Source organism: Monodelphis domestica, chromosome 4 (genome assembly GCF_027887165.1).
Source record: "Monodelphis domestica isolate mMonDom1 chromosome 4, mMonDom1.pri, whole genome shotgun sequence".
NCBI classification, from domain to species: Eukaryota; Metazoa; Chordata; class Mammalia; order Didelphimorphia; family Didelphidae; genus Monodelphis; species Monodelphis domestica.
The window spans coordinates 246,769,865-246,791,662 of NC_077230.1; the positions used below are offsets into that span (position 1 = coordinate 246,769,865).

General features: G+C 34.0%; 1 protein-coding gene across 3 annotated transcripts in view; it reads right to left on the bottom strand.

The window, feature by feature from the left end:
* Window positions 1-2,685: 2,685 nt before the first annotated feature.
* CUL5 (cullin 5) overlaps window positions 2,686-21,798 on the bottom strand; it is a 98,357-nt gene continuing 79,244 nt past the window's right edge. For all 3 annotated transcript variants that reach the window (XM_007494881.3, XM_007494882.3, XM_007494883.2), the window contains 8 exons: window positions 17,112-17,244; window positions 15,963-16,094; window positions 13,586-13,709; window positions 12,960-13,135; window positions 12,678-12,839; window positions 9,720-9,838; window positions 7,038-7,161; window positions 2,686-6,492 (listed from right to left, as the gene is read on the bottom strand). In XM_007494881.3, coding sequence (XP_007494943.1) covers window positions 6,298-6,492; window positions 7,038-7,161; window positions 9,720-9,838; window positions 12,678-12,839; window positions 12,960-13,135; window positions 13,586-13,709; window positions 15,963-16,094; window positions 17,112-17,244 — 1,165 coding nt within the window. In that variant the 3' untranslated portion in view covers window positions 2,686-6,297. The remainder of the gene's footprint in view (window positions 6,493-7,037; window positions 7,162-9,719; window positions 9,839-12,677; window positions 12,840-12,959; window positions 13,136-13,585; window positions 13,710-15,962; window positions 16,095-17,111; window positions 17,245-21,798) is intronic.

Consider the following 21,798-nt stretch of genomic DNA (forward strand, 5'->3'; position numbering starts at 1 on the left):
TTTGTAGAGTTCCCATGGCAACTTTTTAAGAGGTGATGCAATCTAGTACCCTGGAGCAGAATCTGTCCTTTCTTATCAGTATTATGAGTTCTACTTATAAAGTAAGAATTTAATTATAGGGGCAGCTAAAGTGGCTCAGTAGATAGCCGGGCCCAGAGATGGAAGTTCCTAGATTCAAATTTGGTCTCAGACGCTTCCTGGCTATGTGATCCTAGGCAAGTCATTTACCCCACCATCTCCTGGCCCTAACCACTCTTTTACTTGGAAGCAATACACAGTACTGATTCTAAAATGAAGGTAAGGGTGAAAAAATAAAGAATTTAATGACCTTTAGGTAGTGCCCTAGTATGCATACACGACTACGTAGGGTCATATACAAAATAAAAAAGACATTTAACTGTAGGAAGTGAATATGTTTGCATGTATTAGTCATTTTTACCACTGACTACCAAGACCCCTAATTTCGCAGAATCACAATTTAAAGGTTGGAGTGGACAAGTAGTCACACTTGACATTACATTCTTGAAGATTCCAAGGAGAGAGAACCTTTTGAGGCAAACCATTTCACTTTTAGTTTTAGTTGTTACTATTTTCCCTGATATTGAAATTCAATTTGCCTCTTTGTAATTTCCATCCATTACTCATTGGTTCTGCCCTCTGAGAACAAAGAGTAATTCTTAATCCTCCTCCACATGACAACACTTCAAATTCTTGAGGACAGCTATTCCATATTCCCTGAATTCTCATTTCTCCAAAATGAACATTTGTAGTTCCTTCAACTATCCTCATGTAGCAAGAAGTCCTTTGGTATCATACTGGTTGCCCCTCTCTGGGTACTCACTGTCTTACTAATATTTTTTTTTTAATTATAGCAACCAAAACTGAATGCAGTATTTGAGATGAGGTCTGACAAATGTGTAGAACCGTGAGATGATCACTTCTCCGTCCCTGGAAATTATGTCCCCTCTAATGAAAAAGCCCAAGGTGGCTCAGTGGATAGAACACTGGCTCTGCAATCAGGAAACTTCCATCTGGCCTCAGACACTTACTTTAATCCACAGGAGGAGAAAACAGCAAACTCTTCCAGTATCTTTTCCAAGAAAACCCTGTGGATAATAGTGCTGTGCTGGGGTGCACAGGGTCATAAAGAGTTGGATATTACTGAATAACTACAATGATGAAGTAAAAAATCTCATTAGCTCTTCTGGTGACCACATCATACTATTTTTATTCCTTTTGACCTTGTATTCCAACAAAACCCCAAGATCTTTCTTTACAGCAATTGTTGTTTATCATTCCTGCACCTGATATTAGTGCAGTTGACTTTTTTGTAATAACATGTAACATCTGACATGCATTCCTATTGAATTTTGTCTTCTTTCAGTCCAATATTCTAGCCCAGTGAAGGCGAACCTTTTGGAGGAATGCTGGGCCCTGCCTCTATCCCCTACCCCAGACCAAGTGCCATAGGTGACCTCCCCCACCTCCAGACTTCGTGCCATGCCCCTCTTCCCTACATGCTAGGTATACCCTGTCCCCCCCTTAGCCCACATAGGGGAGAAAGTGCCCCCATTGGGCTGCTGGGTGGAAGGGCAGGTGAAGTGAGGAATGTCCTCAGAGAGTGTAGAGGGAGAGGGTAGTGGCCCAAGTGCTCTGCTCCCCTCCAGCTTTGCAGCCTGTGAGCCACCCACCCTAACCTTTGTATGCTCCATTCAGCTGCTAGGTAGAAAAGGGTGGGACATGTGAAAAAATGTTCTTGGGGCACGGTGGAAATGGAGAGGGGAGCAGCTCCACTTGAGTCCCTCTGCCTTTCTAGTAATGCGGGGGGTGGAGAGGGGGACAGCCTCATGCTCACAGAGAATGCTGTGTGCCATAGGTTTGCCATCACTGCTTTAGTCTGTTATGGTCCTTTACTATTATTCAGTGTGTTAGCCATTGCTCCTAGTTTGTAATTTGAAACCGTGATAGGCATATCATTTATGCCTTTATTCAAATCACTGACTAAATAAAATCTTAGCAGCCTTAGGCTAAGTATAGAGACCTAGGATACTCCACAGAAAGATGTCCTACCACAAAAACTTGAATTATTGATATCTTCTTGAGTTTGTCCATTCAACTAATTCTGCATCCATCTGACTGTATTAAACTCTAATTCAGATTTCCCCATCTTCTCAACAAGAACATGAGATTTGATAATAAGCTTTGAAAAAATCTCAGCAAACCATATTAACAGCAATTATTTTCATCTATTTGTTTGATATTATCAAAAAAGGAAATGAAGTTAGTCTGGTTTGACCTGTTGTTGAAGCTATGCTAGATCAATTAACTTTTGCTTTATGGATATTTGCAAACTATCTCTTTAATGATCTCCCCTATAATTTTTTTCTGAACCCAAAGTTAAGCTCCCTAGCCTATTACAGACTCTATTCTGTTCCATTTGCTGTCACTTTAAAGAATGATGGAGAAATATATTAAGACTCTATTTTCTAACATCAAGACCTCATTTTAAAACAAAATATATAACATGAATAAATTCATTGCCACAACATTTCTCCTTCGTACAGGATGGTTGTGGGGATTTTTTGTTTCATTTAATATATAACACAACAAACCTAACTTAAGAGATTTTATTCAAGTTTAAAAACTTTCATAGGAGGACACCAAAATTTCTTGGATAAGAGGAAGTCTTTTGTATTACATTTTTTTTATTTTGCAAGAAAATAAATTATACAACTTAAAAAATAAAATTCAAAAATTAAGCAGTACATCAAAATAGTTCAGCCAACTGCCATACGGAAACTGCTACCATTCAAAATTGTACAGCATTATTATTTCAGTATGTAGTGGCACACATTCAATATTGTAAATACCATACATAGATAGATTACAACCTAGTAACTCAAGTTTTTTCAATACTCCAGACTACATATAATGTATATGACAGGAAGGCTTTCATGTACTGTTTATTTCACCAAGTCGTTTGAATAATTTACAAGATAGCATCCCAGTCATTTACGTAAAAATAGAAAAAACACAGTTTAAGATAGTAAATCTTTCTGTAAAACTAGCAAATCTCTCGCCCAAACTGAATTGTTAGAATTTGCACTTTACAGGAAAAATAACATCCTAATGTAAAAGGTTTTCTGACTATTCAGATCATGTTTCTAAATTTTATCATATCATACTAAATTTTACATATTAAAGTGAAAACAAGAAAGCTAACAGTTGTTCATTTTGGAACATTTTACTCATGCTCAAAACAAGCAAGAGATATATAGGTCAACAAAAACGAGGGAGACCACCTGTGTAATGAAAAATATGGAAGACTTGAGAATTTATATGCAGATCTTCATTAAATCATTGGAACAGAAAAAAAACCTGTATTAGTTTTTCATTGAAACTTATTAGAAATGTGATTTACAATCTGTCATGTTTTTATTTGGTCAATTTTGTCTCACATCCATTCACTATGGCAGTGTATGTGGCAACAGTTGTCTCTACTTTCCAGATGCAGCACCTGTGTAAGCTAGGTCTTTGGAGATAAATATTCAAAGCTAAAATTAAGCTTTTAAAAGTGCATTGTTGCCATATTGCAAGTGAAGAACATCTTTCATTTTATCTGTGAAAACTCCTCACAAATAACACTTTACTTCAGCTATCTCCCCTAGCCTGAATAACACTAGCTTTTAAGTGCATATAGGTGAAACTGACCTGATGAAGGATGCTAAACGTGATTCTGTATCTTTAGCAAGCTGCTGGTGTAGTTTTTCATTTTTTTAACATAGCAAATTTGTAGTCAAAACATAGTTAAATAAAACCAAACAATGTTATAGGCACCTTGTTAACTAATGGTTTCCACAAACACTGAAAAGTAGTTTGATAACTTATTAGTTATTAATTTTGTATATATACCAGAAAATGTAAGATAACTACAATGCTACAGTATTTGTTCCTGTCTGGATGCGCAAAATATAATTAGGACATAATTAGCTATGAAACAAAATTTTACAAAATTTAATAGAAAAGTCTGCTATGGGCTTTGAGCTACCCACTTTTGTATTTTGCTTGCCTCACAGGTCAACACATCATGGCTCTCATTCTTAAGTTAAATGACAGAAAGATTAGGAATCTAAAAAAAGTGCTCAAGACAATTATGGCAGAAAGACCTTAAACTTTCAAAGTGGCATGTCAATTTTACCCAATTATTTCCTATTCTGGCATTCTTGTATTACAAGTAAATGTGCCAATATTAAAAGCTTTGTTACACATAAAGTCACCATTATTATTACAAATTTTATTTTTCCAAATTTCATCCATTGTTAGCCTTTATGTAACTAGAAAATAACATGCGTTAATTTTAGTTCAATTCTGAACATTTATGAACTAATGTTTTTGACACTTCCAAGCTATCTTAAAAAGTGAACTGCAACATTTTAACTTTCTAAACAAAAAAATTCCAATTCCTATGAGCTTCAGAACAAGCATAAGAATATAACCAGCAAAAACTTAATCTAAGTTTTTTATTTGCTTTCTCTCCTTAATAGTAGCAACCTCCAACAACATTTTGGGGGTTGGGAATTTAAGTCTACAAAATGCTCTTAAATACATGCTGCTAATTACAGAATCCTATACTCCTTTCAGCACTGCAGCATTTCATTTCCTACTCTCTTCATGAAAATCATATTGTTTCTGAAAAATTCTGATATTTTACATCACACAGTATATAAAATAATTATTTGCAAGAAAAATTGAAACTTGCACCACAATGAATAAAAATCCAACTTGAGCTTTTCTTTCCCAATGGGGAATAAATTTTTTCCCTTTTCTTTTTTTTAAATTACTACTTATGTCCCCAAGTCCAAAGAACTCTATTATTCTGGGAATCAGGGTACCAGAAACCATTAAGTTACTACTTTGGATTGACTGACAGAAAGAAACAAGGTAATTGTTGCCATTGGAACATATTAAAAATGCTAATTGTTCATATGTAAGCCTATATATTTGGCAAGTTTGCTGCTCATTCTAAGGTTGTATCAATTATGCTTATTTGTTTATAGGTCATCTTATGATGATACTTCTTATATCTCCCACTTCAAGGTGATTTATAGGTCTCTTAAAAAAAAGTAGCTTCCTTGTATCCTTTCCTCCCCGGAAATTTATTTGGGGCTGTAAAAAAATGAAACGTTAGTCATATAAAAATGAGAAAATCAATAATGTAAATGTGTCCCATTCCAAGCAGGAGTTTTTGTATTGTTTTTAATGTTAGTAGTATAAAAATGAGAAAATCACTCATGTAAATGTGTCACATTCCAAGTAGGAGTTTTTGTATTGTTCTTAATGCACTTATCAGATATCTGAAACATAAATATTAATTATATGTAGCAGATATTTGGATCACAAATCTTAAATGTACCACCAAACACATTTAACATATGTTCATTTTACTACTGCAGGCCTTGAAAATTAACTGTGTAACAATATTTTTTTAAACAAATGAAGCAACTATTTCATTTATTTCTTCAAAAGGATATGTTAAACTACTTGGCCAAATAGATAAAAATATCCATGCCACATTACAGCAAACAAGGAAGAGATGATCTCCCTCTTAAAGGAAGCCAAGATTTAAAAGATGGAAATAATTTACATCACCCGTGTATCATTAAGATCCAGTTACTACATACTGAAGCACTGTTTGAGCCAACAAGTGAATATTGTAACAAAGAGTTATCTTTTCAACTGTGATGTATGTCTCTCCCAATGTTATACAAAACAGTTCACCAAAGGTAGACAGTACATAACTCTGTGGATCACAAATAACTGAAAGTGCTATTTCTAGGACTACTTGCATTTAAAAAACAAAACAGCCAGCAGTTCTTCAGTGCATGAATATTCGAAGACCATTCCTTGTGCAAGTACTGTTTATCTTTTAAATAAAAAAGGAAGAAAAAGGAAGAAAAAAAAGAATATCCTTCCCCAGTACCTCCCCCACCTTCCACTCCTAAGAACCTGTAATTTTCCTGGTGGGTATAAAAGAAATCAAATTTTAAAAGCTCACAATGGGCTCTTCATGAATGCAAGTTTCCCCAAAAAACAGCATGCTGTTAAAAGTGTGCAACATGAAGGGAGTGCCATCATGCTAATTGATGAATTGGCAAAATATAGTCCTTTTGTAAGGTAAGGCAGGAATTTTGATATTTATGTAATAAAAGTCCAAATGAGTTCCAGCACACACTGTTGCAACCGTCTGCCCAAGCACACCACCATCTGGTTTTTCCATATCTTCCACAGTCTTCAAAATTATGCCATGTATATGAAAGTGTTGATATCTGACTCATCTCTTCTGATATATTTGTGCTCTATAAGCCATTCAATTTGCTCTTTTATCATTTTCTTTTGTGGTAAGAACATATTTTTCAAAATTTCTACTAGTTCAGTCTGTAGTTGAGCATTACTAATTTTCTTTCTCATTTTCATTATTTGGATGATAGCCTCCTAAAAACAGAAATAAGAGCTTAGTTAAATAGTAGAATATTTTGATGTAAGTAAAAGTAAAGCAGAAACTTCTCAAGTAAAACAAAATTGATTTACAAACAGCTTTTGTTTTTACAAATCTCACCATCTAGGATGAGATATATCCTGATGGGATATAAGTAAAAGAAGTCTGATGCTTATGTAGGAGAACTTTTTTCCCAACTACCTAGCTTAGAAGTGAATACAGCTTGAAGTCACAGATCCACACAATCACAAGTAACCAATGTAGGACCAGAAGAAATAGATTTTAAATCAGGAATTTAAGAAGAATTTATCAGGACTTTCTCAATTTATTAGGATTTTTAGCAAAAAGGAGAAAATATTAACTATGGCAACACTCCCTAGGGTCAGCACTCTAGCCCTGGGTCTTTACTTTCACCAGTCAGAGAGCTTTAAGGCTTTGAGGAAAATGATTTACCAAAAGTGATTTTAAAAATTCAAGAAGCAGACAAAGATGACGATCACAGTTACTTAAAAATTTAGTTATTTCTGTTCATATTACATACCTGGGTTCTTAATATTCTTAGCTGAACTATTCCTTCATTCTCCTCTTCTCTCATTCTTTCAGTGGTGAGTTGCAACCGCCCAATCAAGTTAATCTTACCCCTTTTCTGAACTTTTGCATTTTTTCTGTAAAGGTCATATGAAAGATAGTAATAAAAAACCAGGCACAAAAACTTGTCCAAGGATTAGACATTTATTAAGTGGATCTTGAACCTAAATCTTATTTCTTGCCACATATTACAAATTTTCTTAGGCTCAGAGTAGTCAAGTCATCTAGTCCAATCCCCCCCATTTTATAGGTGGGGAAATTAGGTACAAAGTGACTTGTCCAAAGTTGTAAAAAATAGAAAGAAGCACAGCTGGGACTTAATTCAGGTGCTCTCATCCTAAACTCCCCTTTTCCCCTGTTCCTTGGAATTTACCAGATGGTCTTCCTGAGATATTGTGCTAAAATGAGAGTCACTAAATAAATGTAAAGTGCAGAGGTAAAAACATAAGAAAAAAGTTCTCCAGGATATATACAAAAGCAAATGTGTAATGATGACACTACTTTTCATTCCCTCCTTCCCCTAGAAAACCAAAACAATGTCCATCAATTTTAATATCTAGCAAATTTTCTCTTTTAATCATTATATGTGAGATCAGACAAAAATGAAAATATCCATGAGTAATGAAAAGAAAAATGATGTAGTTAAGAGAAAACTGGTCTTGCAGTCAGGAAGAAGAGCTAAAGTCCTGCCTTGTACACCGAAATCCCGAATCTTACTACCATGGTGACCTTGGGCGAGTCAAAGAACTAAAAATAATGGTGTTCAGGTAAGAAAACCCTTTTTGTTCTAGACTTATGATCCTATTAGCGATGAGCAAATCATACAACCTTTCTGGGTCTTTTGTTTCCTTATCTATACAATGAGGAGGTGATTAATATGATCTTTGGTGTCTCTTTTTGTTCTAGATCTATGATCTTATTGGATGTTTGACCAAGGTCAAGTCAAACAATTTTATGATTCCCTAGCCATTCTGTAAAACTAGAAGTTGCAAACCAGGAAGAGGAGAGGTCTAGACACAAAAATATACCATATTAATTTCCTAAAAAAGATGCAAATTGCTAGTTGTACTTTAAACTACCCATTAGAAAAAACAAAAAAACAAAAAAAAGCAGGCAAGTATTAGGAAAGAAATTCTCTTAGCAATGTTCTATTTTCCTATAGTTATATCAATCAATAAGTATTTATGTGGCATGTATTGTGTGGCAAGTAGCATGCTAGGCAACTGGCCAGAAGGACAAAAATGAAACAATCCTGCCCTGCAGGTATCCTGGGCAGGGGCAGAAAAGGGCTTTGGCTGTGGCAGAATATCATATGCTTACAGAGAAAATAAAGACAGGAAAAATATGACTGGAGCACAGGGATAAACAAATTGCTGAAGAAATCAATAAATGTCTCTTAAAAAATGTAGTACTCTTCTACTTGATGAGAAATAGAGATTCTCAAAAGCAATAGGGAAGAGAAAAATATTCTAGATATGATGGAGAGCCTATACAAGGCCTGGAGTCAGGAGAGAGGTTGTCATGTACAGGGAATAGTGAATTATAGAATTTGGCTAGAATATACAGTGCCTGAAAGTTATGTACAATGCCTCCAGAAAAAAACTGAAGTCTGAATGCAGAGAGCTTTAAGTACCAAGTGGAATTTGTATTTTATCTTAAAAGTAACCAGTAGCCACAAAAGTTTTCTGACAGTAAACCTACATTTTAGGAATATTAATTTGGAAGCTACAGAATAGATTAGAGAGGAGACAGGGTACATGGAGACCAATTAGGAGGTCACTGGTGTAACAAGAGAGAAAGTGAAAAATGAATTGGTTATGGGGCAATGATTGGATGAGAAGGAAAGGTCAAAGATGATTCCTAAGTTGCCAACCTGGATGACAAACAGAATGCTAGCATCCTTAACAGGAATGAAGACATAAGAGAGAAGGGAAAGTTAAAGCAGAAAGATAAGTTTGATTGTGGGATATTATGGATGCCTATGGCACATCCAAGAAGAGCTGTCAAGTTTGTAGTTGGAGATTCAAACTTGGAACTGAGGGCGATTAATCAAAGGTGATTTTTCTACATGTCAAAACAAAACCCCAATCTACCAAAATAAGAAAGCCATATTTGTAACTGGTAACATGATTTAATGTAGTTTATATTGACATGTAAAATGATTAAAAGTATAGAAATGAAAAAATAATATAAGCTTCAAGTAGCATTTGAATGTAATGTAAAATTTATATAAATTAAAAACAGATAAATTATAAACCTCTTATTGTCCTCCAGACAAGAGACCACATTAATACAAGTAAAAATGCTAATACAAGTAAAACTTTATAATATTAACAGCTTGTACTACAGTCTTCTACCATAGTATATTAGATTCGGACAGATTCTCAAACACCAGGATTATTTCTTTCACCACTCCTGACACTTTTTAGAACAAATGCTAAATAGTAGGATTATATAATGTCAGAGTCTAACAAGTTCTCAGTCATGATATATTCCTAGTGGGGAGGGTGTTAAACCTCAGTTCATGAAATGGTTAGGTTCTGAGTTTTACATTCCTCTAAATTTTATCCTGAAAACAAAGCACTAATAATCCTAGGAAAGATTTTACTTTTAGACCAATAATCATAAGTCTTACATTAAACTGAATTCCTGGTTCACTGAGAAGAGGGTCCCTTCTGTAAAGTCTTTGGGTGAGATGACTTGTGGTTCATACAATAAAACTTGTCGTTTGAGCTTTGGAAAAGCTACAAGAGACTATGCAGAAGAAAGAAAAAAAAACACATTAGTTTGTAAAAAGTAGCTAAAAAATACTATCCAATTCTTCCACATAGGCAAATAAAAATCTACTTTGAAATCATTTATTTGTTGTTTACTTCAATGAATCTGATATCTCTAGGGTGAGAGTGAGTACATCTTTCAATTGTAGGGCTTAAAACCCACCCTCCTATACCTTATGTGCATAAATAGAAACACATAATAAGGGATGAAGTGGAAATGAGGATAAAGATGGTTCATGACTACTGGGGAAAAAGTAATTCCAGCTGAGAGAAGGAAGATTAGGAACATCTAATTTTTTTCTTCTTCTACCTTCTTTCCCCTCCACTTAACCAGAGAATACTTATGAGTTCTCTCTTAGTTATTTCAAAACTAGACACTTATCTGTGGCTTCAATTTATCTACTGGCATGTAGAACAGTAGGAGATTGTGGTTCTTCAAAAAAGGAATTAAAGAAAAATATCTACAGCTCTAGTACTCAACTGATTTCACTGAATCTAGAAAATATTCTGTGTATATAGTGGTGATATGAGTTATGAAGGACTATGAGAACCTATACAAAATGAAACATGGATAAAACAAAGAACCTGTGAATTCAGTGTGCCTTTTGTGCCCACTCAGTACTGAAACTTTTCACCAATGCAGAATGGAGTTTCTGACTTAATATATAAATCCTATGGAATATCTTCTTAGCAAAAAAAAAAAAAAGGTATCAAGTGATTTGTCCATGGTCACACAGCTAGTAAAAGATGCAAGATGTGAATCCAGGTCTTCCTGAATTCAAGCTGACACTGTCCATTAAGCAATGCTGGGCTTATGATAATAGAAAGAAAAATGTGAAAACCTTTGACTACACCTTGAAAAATGTGCCAGTTCCATTGCCAGTAGCTAAGTCGAAAGACTGAGCATCCAATGCTAGTGAAATTATTGTCAAGAATCTAGCCTAACAAAATACACAGTAGTAAATGACCACAGTAATATATAGTGTTTCATAAACTCAAAGATCCAAGCTTTTGGAATAAGAACTTACTATTTGACAAAAACTGCTGGGGAAACTGGCAAACAATAGGACTAAAACTAGGTACAGATCAACATGTCACAGCACATACCAAGTTGAGGTAAAAAAAAAAACAACATTATTTAGGAATAAAGGGGGATACCATAAGAAAATCAGGGGAGCATGAACAGTTTACCTGTCTGATCAATAGATAAGGAAAGAAATAAGGCTAAATGAGATGGAATTATGAGATATAAAATGGATAACTCTGATTACATTAAATTAAAAGAGTTTCATACAAAGAAAACCAATGCAAAGAAAAACAGAAAAAGGGGGAAAAATTTATAGCAAGTATCTCTGACCAAAGGCCTCATTTTTTACTACAAGTCAAGCCCTAATTGATAAATTATCAAAGGGTGTGAACAGGTAGTTTCCAGATGAAGAAATCAAAGCTATCTATAGTCATATGGGAAAATGCTCCAAGTCACTCTTGATAAGAGAAATTCAAATTAAAACAATTCTGAGGTACCAGTCCATCCTTATCAGACTGTCTAATATGATAAAAAGGAAAAATAATAAATGCTGGAGCAGAATGTGGGGAAATTAGGACATTAATGCACTGTTGGTGGAGTTAAATCAACTGATCCAACCATTCTGCAGAGCAATTTGGAACCACTTCCAAAGGGCTATGAAACTGCATATCCTTATTTGCTAGATTAAAACTTAATCCTTTTGGTATCATAAGGGGTCATTGCAGTGCTTAAATAGATAACACATCAGATTTATTTTTCTGAGGACTTGTGTTATAATTAAATTACCTACTAACATTTGTCTAAGTAGGAGCATTTTTGATATTCTAAAAAATCTATTAAAGAATTACCAAAATACTAAGTATAGCTTTTTCTAAAAAAGCAGTATTATGACTAGGACTATATCCCAAAGAGATTTAACAAAAGGGGCAGGAGGGAGGACTTATTTGTAAAAAAAAATATGTATAACAGCTTTTTTTTGTGGTGGCAAAGAGCTGGAAACTGAATGGATGACCATCAAATAGGGAATGGATAAACAAGTTGTGGCAAATGATTATAATGGAATATTATGGTGAACAGAATGACTTCACAAAAACCTAGAAATAGGGGGCAGCTGGGTAGCTCAGTGGATTGAGAGCCAGGCCTAGAGACGGGAGGTCCTAGGTTTAAATCTGGCCTCAGACACTTCCCAGAGTCACTTGACCCCCATTGCCTAGCCCTTACCACTCTTTCTGCCTTGGAGCCAATACACAGTATTGACTCCAAGAGGGAAGATAAGGGTTTAAAAAAAAAACACCTAGAAACACTTATATGAAGTCATGCAAAGTGAAATAAGCATAACCAGAACATTGTACACATAAATAGCAATAATATCAACTGTAAATGACCTAGCTATTATCAGCAATACAATGATCCAAGACAACTCAAAAGGACCCATGATGAAAAATGCTATCCAACACCAGAGAAAGAACTGATGGGAGTCTAAATGCAGATCGAGGCATATTACTTTCCTCATTTTTTAATATTTATTTTCTTCCATAACATTATGAATATTGGACAAATATTTTGCATGATAACATCAGTATATCCTCTATCAACTTACCATCTCAGCATCTCAGGGAGGAGTATGAAAAGGAGGGAGGTAGGGAATTTGGAACTCAAAATGTTAGAAAATGAATATTAAAACTTGTTTTTACATTTAATTGGGAAAAATATTATTGAACTAAAAATAACATTTAAAAATAAATTCAGAAGTGATTATTACTCTGAAGTTATAAAGAAAAATCCATACCCATAAAGTTCTTCTAAGTTCAGCATCTGGAAGTTCAGTTGCTAGCTTAAGGTTTTCAAAACTGATCTTTTCCCTTGGTCTTTGGTTCCAAGCAAATAGTACAGCCAGTTGAAATGTTGTTACCTCTAAGTCATACTGCCCAACTTCATTCTTAAATGTTATCTGTAAATATTAAACAATAATGCCAAAAATTATTTGGTAATGACCATATATATATATGTCAGTAAATTGGTATTAAAAGAGAAATATTTCACAATAAAATCTAGATCAAAATATACTTACAATTCCATTTGACATGAGATGGTGCCAATGTAATTTTCTGCCACTGTGATTTTTTTTGTAGAATTCTTCTACTTCAGGGATCAAATCCTCTAGCTCAGTGGGAAGGGAAACAAATACTTTTTCAGAGCTTCTGGACCAGGCACCAGCATTCAGAATTTTAATATTCACTGAGTCAGCTATAGGCAAGATATTTCAAAATATGAAATGACATGTAAAAGCCAAATGGTAATGGTCATAAAAATTAGAAAAAAGATGTACTTTGTTGATAAAAACAAGGGACTTTATAACCAAGAAAATGCAATACTGAGTGTAAGAGCAGGATGCAGGAGAGGAAATAACCTTTACATGAATAAATACTAAGTCCAATATTCTGTTTCTAATTTAAAGAGATGTGTTGAAGTATACAGGAATTGTCTTACATGATAACAACTTCAAAAAGTGAGACAGATATGAATATCTGAAATACTGTTTAATTATTTTAATCCTTTGAATTGTTATACAAAGTAAGCTATTCAAAGTTAGGGTTTAGTGTGTGCTGAATAGAATTTAATCTTTGTTTTTTAAGTCATTTAAAAGTCACTAGTATCTACTTTAAAAAAACAAACCTGAAGAAAATAAAATAGTACCTGGTAAAGCCAGTTTATTATTCTTGTGCATTTCCTTAAAAGCTTGGTTCAAATCTTCTGACACTTTAATGTCCTGGAACATCCTAGCAAGCTTGTTTACATAATCTGCCGGCATGCCCACTTCCTATAGAAACAGAAAAGAGATTTTAAAAAATATAAATTAAAACTACAGCTACAGCTGAATAATTGATCTATGGAAGGGGTATAAATTTGTAAATTTTAGTTAACACAATAGCCAAACTCTTAAATAAAAATATAAGGATGCTCCTTCAAGTTAAGTGCAACCTTGGGTTTTTGCCCATGTTTAATGTACCATCATTGAAGCTTTATGAAGATGCAATGCTTATAAGAAAAGTAACATCAGAACATTGCAATTGAAAAACTGTTAAAACTTTTGTTGTTTAAAAAAAAAAGTGAAGATGGCACTTAAGGCCTGCCTTTATTTATCCAATTCTTAGCTTAATTCCTGGCTCATAGTAGGAATTTAATGAATGTTTGCAGGTTTGACTTCGAGACTTGTCAAAATTACAAGAAAATTTACTCTTTCAACTCTAGACATGCCCCTCAGTAGCTAAGGTTACATGTATAAGTTTCAAGAAGGTGTACTTCCTAGCGATATGACTCTGGCAAGTCACTTAATGCTGACCACCACTAGCCCTTGTCACTCTTCTGTCTTAGAATTGATAAGACAGAAGGTAAATGTGTTACAAATTTAAAAAATAAATAAATTCAAGAAAAAAAGGAAAAAAAGAAAGCATGTGAAACTGAAGGGGGAATGATACAATCTGTTTGCCTTCACCAGGATAGGTCAAAGCTCACTCTCTCACTTTTATATCATTACAATTAAGCAGTTTTATAATTATAAAACAGCCTATGTAAAATAAAATTCCACATAGTTTGCTAGGACACCAAAACATGCTAGATTTTATTCCTAGAGAATAAGTCAAGACTGAATTTATAGTATGTGGAATTGAAATAGCGATGAATATATTAAAACATGGGTTAAAGTATATCATAATAATTTCTAAGAAGCTGATGCAATTTTTTAAGATTTATGTTTTAATTTTTGTCCTCATATCATTGTAATAAATGAATGAATAAAATAAAAAAGAAGTTTAAATGCTTACTATGTGCAAACACCAGTGATACAATGAAAAAAGCAAGACAGTTTTGTTCTTAAAGAGCTAACATTCAAATGGGAGAAAACAATTAACAGTCATTTCAAATTCTATCCAAGAGAGAGTAGAAGGTTCTCAAAAATGCAATTCTGAGAAATGAATGAATGTTCCCTTGTGACATAAAAAGTCAATCAAGCAAAAATAACCAGTACAATGACTACATCTAACAATACATAAAATAATTCTCTCCCAATAGTCTCTTGATTGGGGGCAATTGATTTTTTTGTTTTCTGGAAACTAAAGATTTTTATTTTCTTAATATAAGACTTGTTAAATTGTAGAAGACAGGGAATTGGGAGTCAGAAATCTGAATTCAAACTTAAGCAGTGCCATTTTATTGCATGTCTGACCTTGGACCTCTCTAAGTCTTGATTTTCTGATCTGTAAACTAAGAGAGTTGTACTTCTAAGGACATTCCCAACTCTAAGCATTCACTCTTCTTTGAAACTAAAAACTCCACAAAGGTGAAAGAAATCCTGTTGTTGGCCTACTGTATGAAGTTAATCAATGACTCAATCAATACTATGTGTCAACAATTTTGATGTGTCATGGGTTACAAAGAAAAAGTAAAAACAAATCTTGCCTTCAAGGAGCTTACATTCTAATGGGAGAGATAAAATATGCACATCAACACACAGGAGATAAATTCATAAACCTAGTGGTAATTGTAAAGGAGAAGGCACAAGACGCTATCAGCACTAATTGGAGAACTAGGGTGAAATTAAAGAAATGAAAGTAAAGTTAATTTTCTTCTAGACTACTGGAAAGCAATTAAATTTCTATAATTATATAGGTAGCTTTAAAGATTCATAACAATTATTTTATCTAAAGCCACAAATTTAATTCATAGATCTGGAATTTTATTTTGTAGTCTTTCCCATCTACTTACCAAAAAAGGGCAGTTCATAAGGTTCAGAAAATTAATCAAATATATCAATATCAAAAAGCATCTATGAAGGAGATATAGTTAGGTGGTCTTGAGTTCAAATCAGCATTCAGATACTTTCTGGTTATATGACCCTAGACAAGTCATTTAACCTCCATTGCTTAGCCCTTATCACTCTTATGCCTTGGAACTAATACAAAGTACTAATTCTAAGAAGGCATGAGTTGAGAAAAAAAAGCAGCTAGCCTAGCATATTATGAACTGAGAAATAAGGAATTGGAGGATTACGTGAAAACATTTTTTAGTTACTTACTCTTAGCCATTCTACCATATTCTCTTCAATTTCACTGTCAGCGGAGATATCCAGAATCAGACGCCGTGTTAAGTGAGCTTTGTGATATCTCATAAAAACATCTTTGTTTTGCACATATTTAAGTACCAAGAGCTGTATGGGAAACAAAACCACATTCAATTTCTACCAGCTTGGTGTGGACCCCTATCTCACCCCAAAATGTACAACAGTACTGTGGGAGAAGGCCTCTTTTAGCTATGTGTCTTTTTCCATAGGCAATTAATCCTGGCAGACAAACTACACTATGGCATTCTTTAAAAAACAGACTCTTGGGGGCAGCTGGGTATCTCAGTAGATTGAGAGCCAGGCCTCAAAATGGGAGGTCCTGGGTTCAATTCTGGCCTCAGACATTTCCTAGCTGTGTGACCCTGGGCAAGTCCCTTGACCCCCATTGCCTAGCCCTTACCACTCTTCTGCCTTGGAACCAATACACAGTATTGACTCCAAGAGGGAAGGTAAGGGTTTTAACCAAAAATAAACAAACAAACAAACAAATAAATAAACAGGCTCTTTTAGAAGTCTGAAGATAAATGGTGAATTTTTTAGCTGAAGAGGTACAGTTTACCCTCACTTCTCTCCATTTCTTTTTTTTTTCCAGTATCCAACATCTCTTTGATGTTTTTATATCTGTTTTTTACTCCCATTGTCTTGCCTGTTTCTATTCTCTTTTATATTTCCTCTTAATCCTGGTAGCTACAATGATGAGGCTAACGGAACATCAATTTTTATACTGCTCCTGTTTGGCTAATCACTTGGGGACCTTTTGAAATTCAGTCAAAATGAGTAGCAGTTGTGCTCCCTAGCACCTGAGTTCCGTTTTATTATTTACAGCCCTAAAAGAAATCAAAGGAATTTTGCAAAAATAAAATAAGAAGGAAGCAATATGGTGATGTTCATTTTCAATGTTGCTTTTGGGTAAAACTGTTTCAAGTGAATGACTGACAACCTTATATTGATATTAAGATAATGTATTTATTACACTGAAAGTCATCATTGACACTATGAGAGAAAAACCATAATCAAAACAAGGACATTTATATGATAAATTATCACCATACCAAAAAAACAAAAAACAAAAACAAACAAACAAACAAAAAAAGAACCACATACCACTTCTTTAAGTTTGGCTTCAATTTCTTCAGAGGTTAGCTTTTTGCTTAGTGGTGTTTTTCTTAGCAACATGTCACAGTAATTGGCAAGGAGTTCAGGGCATTTTGATTCAGGTTGTGTTTTTAATCCAACCCTAAAAGTAAAATATAAGCAGTTCATGAAACTGCATTATCATTTGTGAATATCCTCCAGCAACCAGTCTTTCATATACTAAGTTCTTATATTGTACAATTTCTCTCCAGAATGCATCCAGTTCCTTTCTTTCTATACTCAAATGCCATTATCCAAGTTTAGACTCCTATAATACCAAACACTAAAATTATTTTAAGTCTCCTAAGTTCAATTTTTTCCCCCCAGCTCCAATTCATCCTGTATATTACTATTAAGTCATCTTAAAATACAACTTTTATCATGTTAACTTTCTGTTCATTCATTTTCCACTTTCCAAAAAATCAAGTCTAAATTATAGTGCCTTGCATTCCACATCTTCCATAAATAGGTCTTTCTCAGTATTTTAAACCTTATCTTCCACTATTCTCTATGTGAATTCTCAACTTCATTCAAATTTAGTGTTCCTAGCATACTTAACAATGCTGTGTGTTGCCTAACTTTGTTCACATGCTTGGACTATCAACACCCCAATTTTTACTACTTTAAATCCTATCTAGCTATCAAGATAAGATTGAAGCCTATTTTTTTGTAAACTCTTTTTCAATTGTCCCAACCTGAAGTCAACTCTCTTTTGAGCCCTATATCAATTATTATCTACACAATTCACAAACAATTCAATTTAATGGTGCTTCTTTTTAAACATTAAATATTTATTTAGAATATTCTTTTCTTTTTAAATTAAATCACAAATTCTCTCCCTTCTTCCCACTCAACCTCCTCAATCCATTGAGAAGGCAAGCAATGAAATACATTACACATGTGAAGTTATACAAAAAATATTTCCATAAAATGTTTTGCGAGATAATACATATATAATCCAGATTGAATTGCTTGTTAGCTCTAAGAGTGGGGAGGGAAGAAGGGAGAAAGATACATTTTCAAAAACTTATGTGAAAATGTATTAAAACTTTTTAAATTTCCATGTTAGCTATATTAAAAAACCTTTTCCTTCTTAAAGATTCAACACTTGGATCCATAGTTTCTGTGATAATATCTACTTAAACTAATGTTAGAGTATCCCTACTAGAAATTTGGAAAATAGGAAGACCTAATTTGGGGATAGAAGATGGTTTCAGTTTTGAGATGGATTAAATTTAAGCTTCTGACAAAACAGTTAAGGAAATCTCCAATAGACCATTAAAAATAAGTTCTAAAGAGAGGTCAGAACTAGACAAAGATTTTTCAAGTTAATTTCTTAAAATATTGAGTTGAGTTGAAAAAAAAGAAAGGGTCTTAAGAATGGAATCTTGGAGACTGATCATATGTAGGAGACAGAGAAGGTTGAACCCAAGAAAGAACCATTAGATAGGTAAAAATATCTGTTAAGAAAGTGAGGTTGAAGACTCAAGAAAATGTTTTTCCTGAGATAATAAGTGAGTCAATTGTTAAGGAAAGAAAATCTTCTGAGACATTTCAGAAGCAATGGGAAACATTCACTTACTATGTGCTTGGTGCTGGGCGAGTGCTGGGGAAACAAAGAAGTGTAAAAACAGGGTGCCTATGCTCAAAGAGGTCACATTATAATGGGAGAGATAACATGTAAACAACTACGTACATAATGGAGTGTTGTTTTATGTATAGAAAGAAAGAAAATATTACTAGATCTTATTTCCTGAGAGAAATGAGTCTAACTCTTATTTTGTGTAGAAACATTATGAAAACAACTCTTAGGAAAAGATTTTAATTCTGGGTAAACTGAATGGATAATAGGCTTGTTTCCAGATGATTGCTATCAGTATCTCTCACTTTGCTTCTCACTGAAATACATGTGAAGTATTCAAATGGCATGTTGTTTACACTGTTTATTGCATAGTATTGATGTTTATTTAAAGAGATGAATGAAAGATTATGGGAAAAGAGGCTTCTCCATGCTAATTAATTGGAAGTGACACTTAGAACAGATTAATGAAATTATACATTTTTATTTATGAAGGAATGAGAAATACCATTTGATTATCTTAGGACCCTGAATAAAAATTTGTAAGGAAAATGAGTCAATAACAGTTTAAAAGAGGGTGATCACTCTACCTAAACAACACATTTATGATATTGTCCTTAAATCCTGTTATAGTACAATATCATTTCCCCCCCTTCATCTAAGTTTGAAATAGAAAAAAAGGTACCTTCAATCCCTCCTCCTTCTTGATGTCTCCCATATTCTATTTCAAATTTGTTCTTTCTTTTCACAATGTCATTTATTTCTAGTTCTTCTTCATGTCTCCCATATTCCTCTCTTTTATACTATTTCCACTATACCATCTATATCATCTCTAGTTTCAGATCTCTCCAACTCATTCCTACAAACAATTCTCAAATACATCTTCTGAGACTACTGAAATGGACATATAATTTCCTGTGCTAGAATCTTAAAAGGTTCCCTACTACTACTCTATAACATTCAAACTCATGTCTGGCATTTAAGCCCTTCTGTAATCTGGCCTCTAACATTTCTAGTCTCCTCGCTCCCTACTCCCCTGTATAAACTATGTATTCTAACCAAACTGATCATTTAACATGTTTGCACTCTCTAATTTCCATACTTTTAAATATTTTCTCTAGAACTGGTTCTATTGAAATCTTACCATTCCCTTTACAGTTCAGATGAAATCCACCTCTTTTTAGAGAAAGGCCTTTTCTGGTCCTTCTCCTTCCTCCAGTTTCAAATGTCTTCCCTTTTCAGAATAATTTCATCTACTTTATAGATCTGGGAAAACTATCTTGTAGAAGGTGGGATTGGGCTAAATGTAAAAGGAGGTAAAAAAAATGAAGAAATGGAGTTTAATGGGGCAGAGCATTGAAGGAATAGGCAGTTAAAGGTAAAAAGGCAGAAGACTTTCAGAAGAAGTTCAAGGAACATGACCAGTAGGCCAATGTGTGTGACTGGATCATGAAGTGGAATAGGTTGTAAGAAGGCTGGAAAGTTAGAAAGCAGAGGTTTACGTTCTAAAGAGAGGATTGTATTTTCAATCCTGAAGGTGATAAGGAGCCATTAAACTTCACTTAGCAGCATGACAACATGATCAGACCTATGATATAGATAAAGCTGAGAAAAGGATGAACTTGAGAGAACTGTTTCCAGGAGCCTAGTTAGAATGCTATTATAAAAGTCTAGGTATGCAGTGATGATAGTCCAAATTAGAATGCTGGTTATGTGAATAGGAAAAAAAGAGGATGACTAAGAGAGATGTTTTAAAGGTAGAAACAGGACAGCAACAGAATGGATAAGTGGAATAAGTGTAATAGGAAAGTTTAGGTGGTAGTTCTGAATGACTTAAGGACAGTGGTGCTCTCAACAATAATAGGGAAGTTTAGAAGGGAAAATGGTTTTGGGGGAAAATAGATAATGAGTTCTATTTGGATGTGATGAAATTGAGATATCTATGAGACATCCAGTCTAAAAAGTTTACGAGGCTGCTGGCTAAAGATATGAATATGGGGCAGGATATATAGTTGTGGGAATCATCAGCATAGAAATTATAACTAAATTCATGGGAGTTTCACCAAATGAGACTTTAAAGAGGAAATAGAAAAGGGAACTCAGGACAGGTATTGAAGATTCAGCTAAGGAAACTGAAATGGAATGTTTAGACAGACAGGAAGAGAATCGGGAAATAGTATCATGAAAATCTAGAGATAAGAGTATATCTAGGAGAAAACAATCAGACTTTGTCCTCTAACCTCCCAAATGCTGTAGGATGCCTATATTCTGTAGTACTTTAACTGTATCATTAATATGGCACATCATCTATTACATTGTACAGAACTTTATTCTTATCTATGTGTCTTAGAAACATAGAATAAGTTGAAAAAATATCTCAAAGACTACATAATACAACCTCCCTTCCCTCTCTCCTACTAGAGTAAAAGTTTTCTAAAAAGCAAGAACAGTGTCCTCTAAATCTCTGAATGTTTCAGAGCACTTTAATAAAACACATACTTATAAAAATTTACTAAATAAGCAAAATCTCCAGAAAACACACAGGTGGCCATCCTACCAACCTTAACTTTTCCCCAATAGTCACAACTTCCTATTGACTAAATTAAGGAAAGTGGGCCTAGGTAAACTAGTGCAGCTATAAGGCTGCCTACATTCTTAGACCCACTCTAAACAAAGGTTCTTGGTGAAAGTATTATTACTTTAGCTATACCTTGATTTCAAGAGAAAAATAGAGGTGATAGCAGCACTATATACCAGTTTTCCTCCATTACTTCTCCTTTATTCTACCTCCTTTTTCAGAAGTAAAGGAAATTCCCCCAATTCCCTGTGAGACTCCAATCCCTGAAGATTTTATAGTTGGTTGGCCCATTATCATAAAATGGTCTGTAGCTGTAACAATTGTAAGATTGTCAGTTAAACGCCTTATGGAACTCTTAGCTAAAACTCACCCAAATTTAATTCCAAAAGTTATCATCGACAAAAATGTGAAAAATTTATACATGGAATCATGCAAAGAGTTAAAATAAACGTGCTATTCATTTAAAGACATAATACAATGATATTAGATACTGTATCAGA